Raw genomic sequence first — 16,179 nt, 5'->3', positions numbered from 1 at the left:
GAGGATTGACTGTGTATATATTTTTATTTTACCATTTTATGAGGAAAACTAGTTCAAAATTAATACAAATTGAAGCATTAACAAAAAAACCCCTCTTAGAAAATTGCTGAAGGAACAGCTCTTGTATTTACTCAATGGTAACATTCGAAGAGTGGGGTGAGTTAAGCATAAAATTAATAAGCCAAAATCATTCTACATGTCAAAGTTATGAAGCCAGGTTTATACTGAAATGTACTGGAATCAGTTTTCACTGGAAGCTTGTTAAAGGAGTGAGTCCCGCTTCAGACTTCAGGGGAAATAGTGCATTTTAGTTCATGTTTTAGAATGAATAGATGGGGATGCTTTCTGGAAGGACAGTTGGTCACTTCTTGCAGATTATATCTTGCATTACTAAAATTAGTAACAGTGCTTGTTGCACAGAAGCTTGTTTAACACTCCTAAAATAGGCTATGCTAATATATGTGATCACACACATACAAAATTACGAGTCTATGGCAATTAATGCTAGTTAATCAATCAGAGGAACACATCTGCACAGCTGTGGGAAGTTGTGTTTTTCTGAGGATACTTCTGGCCCAACATGAGGTTGTAGAAGCAATTCTAATCAAACAGGGGGTTGTGCTCATGTCCTTCGTAACATTTCTCATAAGCAGCTTCTTCATTTTGGAATTTCATGGGTTTGAGCCCCAACTGACGTGATAGAGTATGATGAACACCTTTCAAAATCCAATTAGCAGAGTGGAATCTGTAGCAAATTCTCTAGCAATTCTCTTTAACAGGGAGCTGGCAGGACTTAAAAACCCGTGCATCAATTTGTCATATGTGTATTTGGCATTGCAAACAGATTAAAGATGAATATTTCAGGTAGTTTAATATAAATGCTTCTGGATATGAAAGGAAGATGTTCATATTTTGCAAGGAATCCTGCAAGAACAAATTACTTAATACAATGATGCTTTTGTAATTTATATTAGTGGATAAGGCAGGCCATTCAGCTCTAAAAACCGCTGCTCTTTTTAAGAGTAAATGAAGAGGTAATTGGATTCTGAATAAGGTAATTGGATTATGAATAAGGTGTAGCTTGCAACTCTCAGTATAAAATTTCCAGCACAACAGCTATGGATTTATGGGCTTTAGTTATACATTTTCCCGTAGAAATGTATGGATTTGCTACTCCTCTGCTCTGTAATTTGTGGATAGTCTTAAATCTGCAGTAAGAAGTTAAAAGCTCACAATAAAAATATCCTCCTTCACTGCAGGAAAACACAGAGCAACACAAATAAGTTGTATTTCCCTCCCTCGCAAGATAAAAATGCAATTCCAAGCAAAAAGATTGAGAACTGAAACACTTCTATTCAACCTTATTTCTAGAACCTATCACTTCAATTACAAGAATGTGTGTAACAACAGATAAATTACAACTTTAATCAAGTCACAGGAAAATTTCCTTTACTTCTTGTATAAAAGCAGCATTTTATCCCTTCAAATACTTTTTTCTTGCTGTACATAAGGTAAAGTTTCACCATATATTTGGTAGGTTAACTTGTTTCTATTACTGGTGGTTTATATCTTAGCTACAGCACGATTGAGTAACCGCAGATATATTATCTTTGGTAGATTCTTTTCTCAATTTAAAAGTCGCTGCAAGAGGAAAGCTGAGAAAATACAAATAATAACTATATTCTGAGTTGGATCTATCATTGTTTCATTTATTTCACAAGGATACTGTATTTTGCGTACATCAGGGTAAATTCAAATTTTAATGCTAAGTTTGAGTTTCCGTTTCAAAAGTTATTTCTCATCCAGAATTAACAACTTCCTTTTGCTTTCCCATAAAGCCTGTACCATGCATTGAGAATGTATTCATCTATTTTGTTTTAAAACCCACAGATATTAAACGTTTCATCCGATAAGAGTTAGTGGGGAAATTAATATAGTTGTGCCTTTTACATTAGCTTTACATGATACCAAAGTACAGTCAATGGAAAGTAATGCAGAATGACAATCACAAAGCTTTTCTATTAAGAAAACTAATTAAAGTTAGTGGAATTATAATAAAGCCACTATACAGTGATGGACATAAAGGCTAAATTGAGTGCATATAATAGAGAGTATTGGGCAGAATAGCTATAGACTTTGTCAAAGAGCGCACGTGGACTAAAATGTTAACAAACTCGATATATCATGTTCCAGGTGGAGGAAGCACTAGAAGCCGTGAAAAACGCAACAAATGAGCAAGATTTAGCAAATCGCTTCAAAGAATTTGGAAAAGAGATGGTCAAACTGAACTATGTAGCAGCAAGACGACAACAGGTGAGTCCATTATAAAGCAGCGGTTAAGAAAGTTAATCTTGGTTCTAAAGATCTTGTACTTCGTGGCTAAGTCTGGTTTAACATGTGCAATTGCTATGTCATGGCCTATAATTTAATCACATTGATTTTTTTGAATGTGATCATTTATTTTAAATGTAGTTTCTTTAAGAATATTTTCCAAGTGGCTTCAATTAGTAGCAGAATGAAGAGTGAAAAGGCGAGTGATTCAGGAGGTTAAGGATAGTTTTCATTTGATGATTATTCCTATTCAATTCTAAGCCGTGCTGATTTGAGGTCACTCTGACAGCTGGCAAAGCGTGAGCTCTTTGGCACTCTAATATTACTCAAATTCAGGAAGAACAAAAACCTACTTTGTGTTGAAAGCCATCATTATTAATTTTCAGATGCTAAAAAAGACCAAGTACTCTATTCATTACTAAGGTGGGTGAAAAAAAGATCAGAAAGTCAGGATAACATTTATTCAATGCCTACAATTACTCAACTTTACAATAAAGATAATTTACTCCTGGAAAACGTTGTTTTTAAGAGTCCAGACAGCGCTGTCACTTTGGAGCTTTGTACGGTCTCCCTAAATTCAGATTTTTTGAACACCACTAATCATCCAGGGGTGTAGACTTTGTATAGCACAGCTCACCAGATTTAGAAACCCGGCTTATCAGATTTATCCTTCTATTTCTTTCTTTTCTATATTACAGTGTCGAGGGTTTTGATTGTGGGGTGACAATAAAACCCTGGCAGATGTATTGTTAACCCCCTCTCCCTCTCCCCACTTCCCACTCAGGACAGGTGATTGGGAGGGAAAGAAGGACAGAGAGAAGAGAGTTGGAAAAATTTAAAATGTTTTACTAATGCTACTGATAAGAATAGAGAAAATAATGCAAAATACACAAAACCAATCTTGGAAGTCTCAGCAACTGCAGAGCGGGCACCTAAAGTCCTGGACTGGAGTCTGCAGCCAACCGGAGCTGGAGTCATTCTGTCACTAGGCCTCAGTTCGCAGGGACGACTAGCAAGGTCCTCTCCTAATGTCGGCCATAAGCAGAAGGGATGAAAAAGGGATGAGATCCTCGTGATCTCCCACTTTTATATGAAGTATTCACATGAATGGAATGTTATACACAGCTGTTCAGTTTCTTGGTCACCAGTTTCTTGTTGCCCCTCTCACAAGGTGTCTATCCGTGCTTATCAATAACTTCACATTCTATTGCTATGTTTACCAAAACATGTATGTGATTCTCCAGGAAAATACAGCTAATATGAAGCTTTAGCTGACAGGCAAATTCACTAAAAGAGAAACTTGTTTTTAACAAAACCAGGACATACAGTAATCACAATTAACTCCCGCATTTAATGAAATATAATATTTTCAGAGTTAAACTGAAATTAAATAAATTAAAGATGTAAAATCTAGTCATCACATCAACGGTGCTGTTATTTGTGTGTAGACACTTCCCTTGTGGAAGTGTAACTATAAATATCGGAAAAAGAGAAAAACGTGAAAGCTAATGAAAATATATATGGCTCTTAACAGAAAGGTAACAAAAAAATCTTAGTATAAACCTTTTAAAATTGTTGGTCTTAAGGGTAATTTTTATAATGCCAGTAGGGTGTTCCATGTAATTCCAGAAAATCTCGGCAGCATGAAAGTTACTACTTAGTTGTTCACAGATTCTCCTTTCCTCTCTTCTGTTTTGTAGCCTGATGAAGTTTTTAGTAACTTAGTTCTCTCTGAAAACTGGCAGTTCTGTGAGGTTGAAATTGGTCAATGGGTAAACCCTTTAAATCCTGAATATCTGATTTGTTTTTTAATTTTGCTGTAGATTCCATGTGTAAGTAAACTGTTAATATCTCCAAACGTCTTTGTTAGTAGTTTTAAAACAGAAGTGATGTTTTGTTACTCTTTACGAATAGTATCAGGATTAACTTACCTCGTGTTTGAAAGGCTTCCATTGACAGTGTGATATATCCTTCAAATAAATATATTCATGGATTAAACAGCAATAATACAGTGTCATCTTATTCTGGTAACGTTGCACAGCATCCAATGCTTGTTGTCAGGGGAAACAAAAGAAAGTATATTTCATTAAAACAAATACTACATGATAATGAGGAATAGAACAAAATATGAAGGCTAAAAACAAAAACAACCTATTTATTAGGGCTTAAAGAACTCAAAACATATTCATCATTGTAATTTTTTAATTTTGAATTGTAAAGGTCTGCCTTACAATGATTTTGTAAGTGACGTAGATGAGTACTTACAAAGCTATGGCGCTCACTGCAACAGGATTGTCGCATTTGCATTGCCTTCATGTGATTGTCAGATTGAATCCAGAAGAATAATTTTGAATATTTTCTATATGTTTTCTGTCAGCCTTTGAATAAGGGAAGCGTAAAGGCTCGTTGATGAGAAGACACTGTGAGCAGAATACAACAACAGTAGCTATGCAGTAGTAAAGGGCACGCGAAGAATTTCTATCTGTGATTTATAGTGGATTCTGTCATTAATTCCACCTCTGGACGATATTGACGCAGGGACACTTAACTGCATTCTAACATAACAAAATCCATTACCAAGTATAAAAACTGTGTGTTTCTTGTGTAGGAACTGAAAGATCCTCACTGCAGGGATGAGATGGCAGCAGCTCGAGGTGCTCTGAAGAAGAACGCCACCATGCTCTACACTGCCTCCCAAGCCTTTCTCCGTCACCCCGACGTTGCAGCCACCAGGGCCAACAGGGATTACGTCTTCAAGCAAGTGCAAGAAGCAATTGCTGGGATCTCCAACGCTGCCCAGGCCACCTCACCCACTGATGAGAACAAGGGGCACACCGGCATAGGAGAGCTTGCCGCTGCATTAAATGAATTTGATGTAAGTATCAAAAGCGCATGGAAAATGAAGTGTTTCTCCATGTGGTTTACAGTGCTATTAACTAAATTGTTCTTGAACGGGACGCAGATTTCCCTTTTCGTTCAGGTCCATTTCCTTGGATTGCAGATTTGTTATTTTTAATGAGGAATAGTCATTTGCTGCTGATGGATTTGAATTGTAAGGAGTTATTTGTGGAACTGTGAAAAAGAAGTCCTCTTTTGTCCCAGTGTCCTTGCAAAATCTAGCCACATCATTCTAATTAATACAAAGTCTGATTAATCTGGCAATCCAGTTCTGTGACTGAGATCTGTAGTAGGTTGAATGGTGGAATCATATTAGTCTGACAAGTCAGGAAGTCAGAACATAAAGATGGTGATAGAGCTGAGCAGCCTGGAAACATTAATGTTCAACTCATGGCATGAATTATATTTATCAAAGATATGGAAAAAGTGTCTTTCAAACACAGCTGGTGACAGTCGCTTCAACTGCAGGCAAAGTGCTCCAGCCTCTATTCCAGCAGCAGCTTCAGTTTTGCTTAAGCAACTTTCTCAACAGCTAGTTGTTTAACTGTTAATCTCATTGCCAGTCCTGTTATGTTTATTCCCTATCTCACGCATGAGAAATCTTAGAAAGTGAGAAAAAAAACAATGCAGACACTATCGGGAAATATTTTCCTTTTTCATTCTGACTTTGGGTAAGGGTTTGTTAAAATTATCATTATTAGGAAAGAGTGTCCTTTTGACTTAGATTCATAGATTCATTCTGGTTGGAAGAGACCCTCAATATCATTGAGTCCAACCATAACCTAAGTCTAGCACTAAACCATGTCCCTAAGAACCTCGTCTAAATGCCTTTTAAACCTATCCAGGGATGGTGACCCCACCACTGCCCTGGGCAGCCTGTTCCAGTGCTTCACAAAGCCTTTGATTATATACACCAGGTTACAATACAAGCATCTGTCACACACGATCAGGAACTACTCATTATTTAGGGCAACTCAGTTTCCCTTTGATTGCTGTGGGCCTGTCGGTCTGCAGCTGAGATATTTTAACTTTTCCCTCTGATGGAGAGATGAATGGGTGTTTACAAGATCTTTGCTTATGGTTAGTACTCCTTAGTTTTATTCCTTGCACAGATGTCCCAGCAGAGTCTTTTCCATCAGTCTCCAACTTTCTTGGTCTGACCAGTATGAAATTTCTAAGAGAAAAGCCCTCTTCTGCTCTTATTGAATAAACAGATGTCTGTGTTGGTGTGGACACAGTAAGCTGTGTCCCTGCAGCTGGCAGCAGTCAGTTACGGTTGGGTTAACTTCACTTATAGATTTGGAAGGGACCCACAAGGATCATCGAGTCCAACTCCTGTCCCTGCATGTGACAACCCCACAGTTCACACCGTATGTCTGAGGGTGTTGTCCAGTCTCTTATTGAACACTGTCAGGTTGGGGCTGTGACACCTCCCTGGGGAGCCTATTCCAGTGTCCAGCACCCTCTGGGTGAAGAACCTTTTCCTAATGTCCAACCTAAACCTCACCTGGCACATCTTCCTGCCATTCTCTTGGGTTCTGTCATTGGTCACCTAAGAGAAGAGGTCAGCACCTGTCCCTCCTCCTCCCCTTGTGATGAAGCTGTAGCCACCATGAGGTTTCTCCTTAGTCTCTTCTTCTCTGGGCTGAACAAACCAAGTGACTTTGGCTGCTCTTCATATGTCTTCCTCTCCAAACCCTTCACCAACTCTATGGCCCTAAAGTGGAGGTGTAGTGTGGGTGGTTCATCTCACGTTGGGCTGGACTTGTCTTCTGCATCTGTGGCTTGCTGTCATTGGGTCTGCATTGGAGATGGTTGTAAAAAAGGTAAATTATACGGGATCAAGGGAAACTCCAGGATTGAGTAAGATATTGAAAAAAGGCAGGGAAGGAGTCTACAAATAATAACAAAAGGGAAATGGGGTTAGAAGTGGAAACATGACCACAGAAAATGCGTGGTTAGGTGTAGGAAGAGGCAAGCAAAGAGGCTAAAACCATTCAGAACCACTGCAGGACCCAGAGGTTGACTCCAGTTCCATTGTACTTTTACTCTTTTCAAGTAAATGAGACAGGACTACCTGCATCAACTATATGGATTTTATTATTATTTTTTTTAAAATACATGTATTCCCAGATCTATAGTTTTTCATGTGAAATTCTTTTGAGTCAAGATTTCAGGAATTCTGCATGGTTTTGGGGGCCTTCTCAGCTCACTGTCCCTCATTGGTAAAATCCTGAGAAAAATATCCTTATTTGGTCCGATTACACTCTGGCTTTTGTTGGGGAACTTTACATGTTCTGGACAGCAGAGGTTTGACGAAAAATAACAGCAAACATGTGACTTCTCAGTCCCAAACTGATGATGCTGCTGCTGCTCTCTGGAAAAGGCTGCGGTTCAATGCAAAGAGAGTTGTTGTGCTGAGTGAATTTAGTGAAGACCACACGGGACATCTGATAGAGTCCCCTGCCTCTTTGTGACTATATTTGTTCATCATTTTTCTCCTCAGGTAAAGACTTTTCTACTTTATGTGACGTTGCAGGCATCATGGATGCGTGTGGGAGTTGTATATCCATAGTATTGTATGCTGTTCACAATTACATGTGGAAAAAAGTTCTCCTTTTTGAGAATATTCTCTTCCTAATTTTAAGAAACTACATGGAAACTTTCTCCTCTTACTGAGGATGCAAAGATTGAAACTATTATTTTATCTGTATTTTGCCTCACTGCTTAGCTGTTGAATGAGATTTATTCACACCTGATTTTGCAACAGAGATGACATGTCCGAAAATCCAGGGAAAGCCCAAATTTCTTTAAATCTTTAAATTTCTGCAATGGTGGGATGACTGTGAATTTACCCTTAAATTACACAAGCAAGGAAAATGACCAGACTGGTAAAAAGATGGTGGAGAAAAATCTTTAATTTTGATGCTGGCAATATATTACTGCAGCAAGGGAAAGGAAGGTTCTGTTATCTAGTTAAAATAATGTCACAGTATATCTACTTTACAGTATCAGTTATATTGATCGTGATCAGTTTGTATTTGGTATGAAGTACATACTAAACCTTGTATCAGATGAAAAGAGAATTCCTCTATACCAAAATTAAGTTTACAGGTTTTTTCCATAATATTTAACACTTCTCAGCCTTCATTATTTTTAATTTCAGAATCAGCTTAACGTGTCAAATAACAGCAGTGTAAATCTTCTGAAAGCTTTCTCGATCCAAATATCATCACATATAACAGAAATCATTATTCTACCTATTTTAAGCACTTCAGCTATTGTGTTTAAATAGGCGTCATGATAATTGTCACACTCTATACAACGGTGACTTGTGGTGTAAAGTTATTAACAGCGAAATTTTGGAAAGAGTTGTCATTTATTGCTAATTTATTGATAATTTATGTAGAAATGAAGAGAGTTCACAGATCAGTTTCTTATTAGATTTGCTGCTTGAAATTACTCTTTGAAGTTGATTGATTGCAAAAGTGTTTAATACCTCTTTGACTTAAATGTTCCTCCTACAATTTTAGATCATTTAAATCCAGATATTCCTGGGTTTATTAGACAAGTAATTTGTTAGTAAAATTTGGTATGTATTTTATGCTCATTAAATAAAAATGTACCTTCTACCTCCTCTCATGACGCTTTCCCACGTTTATTCAAGTTACATACAGAAATTTGTTCAGAACTCATTGTGAATTTTGAGAACATTTTGTTTTCACTCAAGAAATGGCACCTTTGGTCTGGCAAGACCGAGTAGAAAGGGCAAAAATAGGATTTATTGGACACTTGGGGTCGCTGATGAGTAGGAGAGTGATTTCTTAGTTTCTGGAAGTGTAGCTGTGTCAATGGGATGTGCTGACAACACTTTACAAGTGCTGATCACTGCCAGAATTCACATTCTAGGGTTTTCAAGCAGGGCACCCTAGGATATTTACCATTTTCAACAATTCTGAATATTTTGCTTCAGATTTTGACATGAAAAATTAAGCTAATCATTCTTGTACAGAGGATGCTGCCATCCAGAGACCTGGACAGGCTGGAGAGTTGGGCAGGAAAAAATTTAATGATATAGAACAAGGGCAAGTGTAGAATCTTGTATCTGGGCAGGAACAACCACAGGTTCCAGTATAAGTTGGGGAATGACCTATTAGAGAGCAGCGTAGGGGAAAGGGACCTGGGGGTCCTGGGGACAGCAGGGTGGCCATGAGCCAGCACTGGGCCCTTGTGGCCAGGAAGGCCAATGGTACCTGGGGTGGATTAGAAGGGGGGTGGTCAGTAAGTCAGAGAGGTTCTCCTGCCCCTCTGCTCTGCCCTGGGGAGACCACACCTGGAATCTTGTGTCCAGTTGTGGCCCCTCAGTTCCAGCAGGACAGGAAACTGCTGGAGAGAGTCCAGCGCAGCCACCAAGATGCTGAAGGGAGTGGAGGAGAGTAATTTGTTAGTAAAATTTGGTATGTATTTTATGCTCATTAAATAAGGATGCACCTTCTACTTCCCCTCATGACGCTTTCCCAAGTTTATTCAAGATACGTAGAGAAATTTGTTCAGAACTCATTGTGAATTTTGAGAACATTTTGGTTCCACTCAAGAAATGGCACCTTAAGTCTGGCAAGACCGAATAGAAAGGACAAAAATAGGATTTTTTGGACACTTGGGGTCGCTGATGAGTAGGAGAGTGATTTCTTAGTTTCTGGAAGTGTAGCTGTGTCAATAGGATGTGCTGACAAAACTTTCCAAGTGCTGAGGGAGCTGGGGCTCTGGAGCTTGGAGAAGATGAGACTGAGAGGTGACTCATTCATGGTGATCAATATGGAAAGGGTGAGTGTCAGGAGGATGGAGCCAGGCTCTTCTCGGGGAGAACCAATGGTAGGACAAGGGGCAATGGATGCAAACTCGATCACAAGAGGTTCCACTTAAATATGAGAAGAAACTTCTTCCTGGTGAGGGTGGCAGAGCCTGGCCCAGGCTGCCCAGGGATGTTGTGGAGTCTCCTTCTCTGCAGACATTCCAACCCGCCTGGACACCTTCCTGTGTAACCTCATCTGGGTGTTCCTGCTCTGGCGGGGAGATTGCACTGGATGAGCTTTTGAGGTCCCTTCTAATCCCTGACATTCTGGGACTCTGTGATTCCGTGATTAACCACAGCAGTTTTGTAAATATGAAGATGTTTATGACGTGTGCACTATAGACCCATAGAAAGGAGTGGAGTATCTATCAATGCAATAAACGGATATTTTGTTTATTAAAATGTCTATATATAGTGCTTACTTTTAATACATGTTAATCCAGACACACCCTGTACTTGATGTTATTTTAATATTCTGGTGATTGGTTGTTTCTGTGTGTGCTCACACATTGATTTGTCTGTAAAGTTGCTCCACGTTACACCTGGAACTGCTGGACCTCTGTGTCACCCCTTTATTCTCCAATTTCAAAATTGCGTTGAGTCTTGATTGAGTATAAAAATAATTTGGTTTATAAAGGCATTGATCTGATTGAGAACTGAAAGAGGTGGTTAAAATGGTTTGTGGTACTTAAGGTATTTCTATATTTGGGATAGGTTGCCAAGTACTGAAAATGGACCATGTTTTGTCACGAGAAGGACAGAGTAACTCAATCTTTAATATATTTTTGAACATTGCATGTGTACTGTTTGGAAGATGACTATGTGTGATGAGAAACAAAGTGTTTGGTGACACTGGTCGCCATCCTTCAGGCTGTAAAATGAAGTTCATACTTAATAAATGGACTATCGTGACATATTTCTTGAGGATGTTTATAATCGTTTAGGGATATTTTGCAAGGCTGGTGAATGCAACACTCCTTGAATGCAACAGAAGAGCTAGTAAGTGTGTAATGTAAATATATATATACTATATATATATATAAACTGAAAAGACATACTGTTTAGGTACAACAATAACAAAGGATGCTTTTTTTATAGTAAACTTAAAAGCAGTCAAAATGTGACATAAAGCAAACAGAAGAGATGCTTAATCATTCAGTGATTACCTTTAAAGTCTTGTTGCTTTTTGGACAAATAACTGCAGTGGGTGTTCAATCTGAGAATAGATTTTGTAGAATATCTCAATTTACTTGTAAATATGTTATTAGGAGAAGTGATTTGTGATGCTGGAGATAAGGATTCAATGTGAACTTTGGAATAAGAATTGAAAACGTGTTGGTTTCAGTATTGAAATCATAAGAAACAATTGCAAAAATGTAACAGCGTGGCACACATAGGGGTTTAAAACTAGACTTGTTGAGCTCTGGTGTCTAGGGAAGCACAACCAAATCGCAATTTCTGTATAGAGGCACTTATATATTGAATTTAAATAGACATGTGTTAGTGTAGACTGGAGAAAGTGTGTTGTAAATTCAGATGATCTTGTATATGACTTTGACCTAAATGTTTTATCTGTGTGCGTGTGGGAATGTATGGATGGTATTAAGGATATAGCAGCTCCACAGTACCAGAGGCAGCACTGAAAATAAGAGGATTTTGGTATGAAATGTGCCCTTTTAAAAAGTGAAGCATCCTTTCTTTTTGCACTTAGGATCATGCCACCTTCATTCACCTTTAGCAGTGAGAATGGGGCTGCTCGTCTCTATTTTCTGTATAACAGCACCATCTAGTGGGCTTCTTAATTTTCTTTTATTTTTCTTTTCTCTAAAATGCTCCTGTGTAGTAAATTATTAGTGAGAAAGATTCAGCAATCAAAAATGCTGTTTCTAAGTTCAATCATACCACATTGCTACCAATTCTTTTGATGGTAGAAAAAGTCACACACCAAACACAGCAGGTGCTTTGTGTGTTTTCCTGTCAAGTACAGTTAATCTGTTTGCAGTAGGACAGTAACTGGTTTATTTACAAAGGAGTTTTTCTAGCAAACAATCATCCAAACAAATTTGGTAGAGATATTAGAAGCACACAAAAGAAATGCACTTCATAAATCCCTAATCAATGTTTCTATAGAGAAGTGTGTTTTCTGTAGCAACACAATTGTTCCAGTATCTTTCTATCTATTACAGTTTGCTTATTTTGTCATTAATAATAAGCATGAATATCTGAACTGTTAAATCAAAAATGTATTAACATTTTGTCAGGTTATGTAGAATAGCTCAAAAATAACACTTAGTGAAATTTTCCAATTAGACTGCATTTGGTACTAATTTGAGTATCATTATTTAGCACCTCTGAGATACTTGTGTAACTCGTGCACGATCACTGAAGGGCAGAAACATTACTTGGAAACAATATCTCTCTTTGTGTTTAGCAAATGGATTTAAGATGTGCTGAAGAGGGGCTAGAGGAGCCCCAGAAATGACCCGAGACTGGAACAGCTCTGCGGGGAGGACAGGCTGAAAAAGTTGGGGTGTTCAGCTGGAGAAGAGAAGCTCCGGGGAGACCTAAGTGCGGCCTTTCTGGACTTAAAAGGGGCCCATAAGAAAGATGGGGACAGACTTTTGAGCAGGGCCTGTTGTGATAGGACAAGGGGTGATGGTTTTAAACTGAAAGAGGGAGATGTAGGCTGGACATGAGGAAGAAATTGTTGCACCTGAGGATGGTGAGAGCCTGGCCCAGGTTGGCCAGAGAGATGGTGGATGAACCATCCCTGGAGACATCCCAGGCCAGGCTGGACAGGGCTCTGAGCAACCTGAGCTGGAGAAGATGTCCCTGCTCATGGCAGGGATGGCACTGGGTGAACTTCAAATGCTCCTTCAACCCAAACTGTTCAACTATTCCAAGACTGTAGGGGGCTATGGAGGTGAGGGCTGTTGCTCCCGCTCTTGGCTCTGCCCTTCTACCTCATTGTGATATTAATCAAACTACAGGGCATTTTGAAAAGATGGACCCAATTTCAGGTCACAGTTGTCTTCAAATTGGGTCCATCTCTTTTGAAACACCCTGTGTTACGAATTTAGTCATCCTGCTGTCCCAGCAGGAAAGACAGTCATTTATTGCTTTGAATTATTTCTCTTTTAACACGTCATACCAGCTGATGGAAAGCTGCCATGCTGAAGCAGAGTGAACAGGGGAGCTGGAAAAGGCAGAGGAAGAGGAACCCTCCTCCTTCTCCCTGGGCCATTACACTGTCACACTTTTCATAGTTATTTAAACTGCAGCTGTACGGTTTGTGTGTGAAATGAAGCATAGGGACAGGTAGAAACATTTAATTTATCACTTAACAGGAGCTAAATAGCTTTGTTGGCACTTTGGGCAACATGGACAGCCTCAAGGGTCAGTACTGGGGCCAGTATTATTCAATATATTAATCAATGATTTGGATGAGGGAATAGAGTGACTGTCAGCAAGTTTGCTGATGACACCAAGCTGGGAGGAGTGGTGACACTGGAAGCTGTGCTGCCATCAGAGACCTGGACAGGATGGAGAGTTGGGCAGGGAAAAATTTAATGAAATAGAACAAGGGCAAGTGTAGAGTCTTGAATCTGGGCAGGAACAACCCCAGGTTCCAGTGTAAGTTGGGGAATGACCTATTAGAGAGCAATGTAGGGGAAAGGGACTTGGGGGTCCTGGGGACAGCAGGATGACCATGAGCCAGCACTGTGTCCTTGTGGCCAAGGTGATTTTAGTGACATTTGGAGCCCTGAGGTGATTCTGCTGCCGCCATTTTGAGCCCTGAGGTGATTCAGTTGCCGCCATTTTGAGGCAGCTTGGGGGTCACTTTCTTGTTCTCCTCCCCTCTGCTCTGCCCTGGGGAGACCACACCTGGAATATTGTGTCCAGTTGTGGCTCCTGTTCCAGAAGGACAGGGAACTGCTGGAGAGAGTCCAGTGCAGCCACCAAGATGCTGAAGGGAGTGGAGCATCTCCCATGTGAGGAAAGGCTGAGGGAGCTGGGGCTCTGGAGCTGGACAAGAGGACACTGAGGGGTGACCTCATTCATGTTTACAGATATATAAAGGGTGAGTGTCAGGAGGATGGAGCCAGGCTCTTCTTGGTGACAACCAATGATAGGACAAGGGGCAATGGGTTCAAACTGGAACAGAAGAGGTTCCACTTAAATATGAGAAGAAACTTCTTCCCAGTGAGGGTGCCAGAGCCTGGCCCAGGCTGCCTAGGGAGGTTGTGGAGTCTCCTTCTCTGCAGACATTCCAACCCGCCTGGACACCTTCCTGTGTAACCTCATCTGGGTGCTCCTGCTCTGGCGGGGGGATTGGACTGGATGAGCTTTTGAGGTCCATTCCAATCCCTGACATTCCAGAATTCTGTGACTGACGTACATAGACCAAATCTGTGAGCTCACTGCATCTGTTTTCACAGTGGCGCAGGCTATTCTACTAAAGAAATACATTGAATACTCTTATTCATGCTTTCTTGTTCTGCAAAACTCTCTCTCTCAGTATATTACATTGTCTTTTTACACAAAGAGACTTTTTCATAGTGCCCTGTGGTTGTGACATTGTTTATCTAAGATATCTATGCATTTTAGGTTTTAATGGGCCTTTGTCACTGAGCGTTTGGGTCCCTCCTCTAATATGGTTCACTTTGCAGTGACATTTGTCTTAAAACCGATGTTTTCATTGTGCTGAATGGCTGAGAAACACACCATGAAACCTCAAGGTTTTATATGTTAAATAGATGAATTAATGGAGTATGGAAAGTGAAATAGAGGAAAGAAGGAATCATTTGTCCAGAGTCACACAACAGATTAATACAGGAGTGAATAAAGGAACCCTAAAGCCCTAAATTCCACTAAGGTGTACTGTGCTGCTTTCCAGGAACCGTGATACCTCACTTGACTTTACTGGCTTTGTCTTAGATGTAAATTTTTGGAAAACTGTTATAATGAAGTTTTTAACTTGAAAGATACATTGGTTCTGTTTATCATGATTGCTCTTTTAACATATATTTTTTCTCAATTACAGGAAGAAATTACTTTTGTTTAGTTGAGGGGTTTGTGTGTTTTAAAGTCCAGAGCACAGTCAATTGTTTAAAGGGCCAAATAAAGGCCATCATTGCATTTGTCATCCTTTTACACCATAGAAAATATAAAGAAGCACAAGGAAATATTGAATTCCTTCTTCTCTCAGTCAGCAGTTGGATGGGAAGTAATTGAATGGCGAATTATAGAAAGAAGTAACTGTATGAGAGTAAGAATTCGACACATAAACGTAACTGTACAGACAGGAAAACTCTGCAAACCAGTTTCTTGGCTTGTGTTTTCTTTTTCTCCAAATATATTATTTGTCACATTTTTTGTTGTGAGTTATAGCTGAGCTTGACAATGTGCTGAACAATGTGAAAGTGTATGAGTCTATTTGGTCACTAAGGAATGAATTTGGATACATCATATATTGGTTCATTTTCAGCTTTTTCAGAACTGGAAACTCTTTCTTCCCTCCAGCCTCCCAAATCATTAACATTACTTATCTGCTTTTGGTTTACTTTATATTTCTAATTAAAACTGATTTTTTGGCAATGCATTTATGTAGGGTATATGGTTATTTTCAGTATTTTTAGTTGGATTGTGAGTAATTTGACTGGTATATTAAATTTCAGAAATTATGCCCTATAATTTGTTAGTGTTCCTGATCATTTATTCCTATTTGAGTGAGGTAAAGATGGTTTGTAGTACTAATTAGTATGAAGATGTCTATTTTCTGTAAGTTTTTATTTATGAAAACTCTGCAACTACTTTATAAGCACATCTTTATATAGTTAAAAAATGGATAATAAAAGAGAAAAAATTGTTAACCATAATATGCTTAAAGAAGATAACACAAGTGTAACAGTTTTCAAATAAGTCATGACTATATTTACATTAAGTTTCTTGGATTTTGTTTCCGCAACTGAAGCCAAAAATGACATATATTTACACCAATCTGTCTGCAGTTGTACAGAGACTTGAAACACTTAATAGAAGATCTGAATTATGGTGTCAGTCCTTGATTTATGGCTCTAATATTAATTAAGTAAAAA

General features: G+C 39.0%; 1 protein-coding gene across 3 annotated transcripts in view; it reads left to right on the top strand.

Moving 5' to 3' along the window:
- CTNNA2 (catenin alpha 2) overlaps positions 1 to 16,179 on the top strand; it is a gene marked incomplete at both ends in the record, with an annotated part of 482,028 nt that overhangs the window by 111,534 nt on the left and 354,315 nt on the right. For all 3 annotated transcript variants that reach the window (XM_080343717.1, XM_080343716.1, XM_080343715.1), the window contains 2 exons: positions 2,194 to 2,313; positions 4,940 to 5,206. In XM_080343717.1, the coding sequence (XP_080199843.1) occupies positions 2,194 to 2,313; positions 4,940 to 5,206 (387 nt within the window). The remainder of the gene's footprint in view (positions 1 to 2,193; positions 2,314 to 4,939; positions 5,207 to 16,179) is intronic.

This window comes from Nesoenas mayeri, assembly GCF_963082525.1.
Source record: "Nesoenas mayeri genome assembly, chromosome: 4".
Taxonomy (NCBI): domain Eukaryota; kingdom Metazoa; phylum Chordata; class Aves; order Columbiformes; family Columbidae; genus Nesoenas; species Nesoenas mayeri.
Note: the sequence above shows the minus strand (reverse complement) of the source record. Positions and strands in the feature narration are given on the sequence as shown.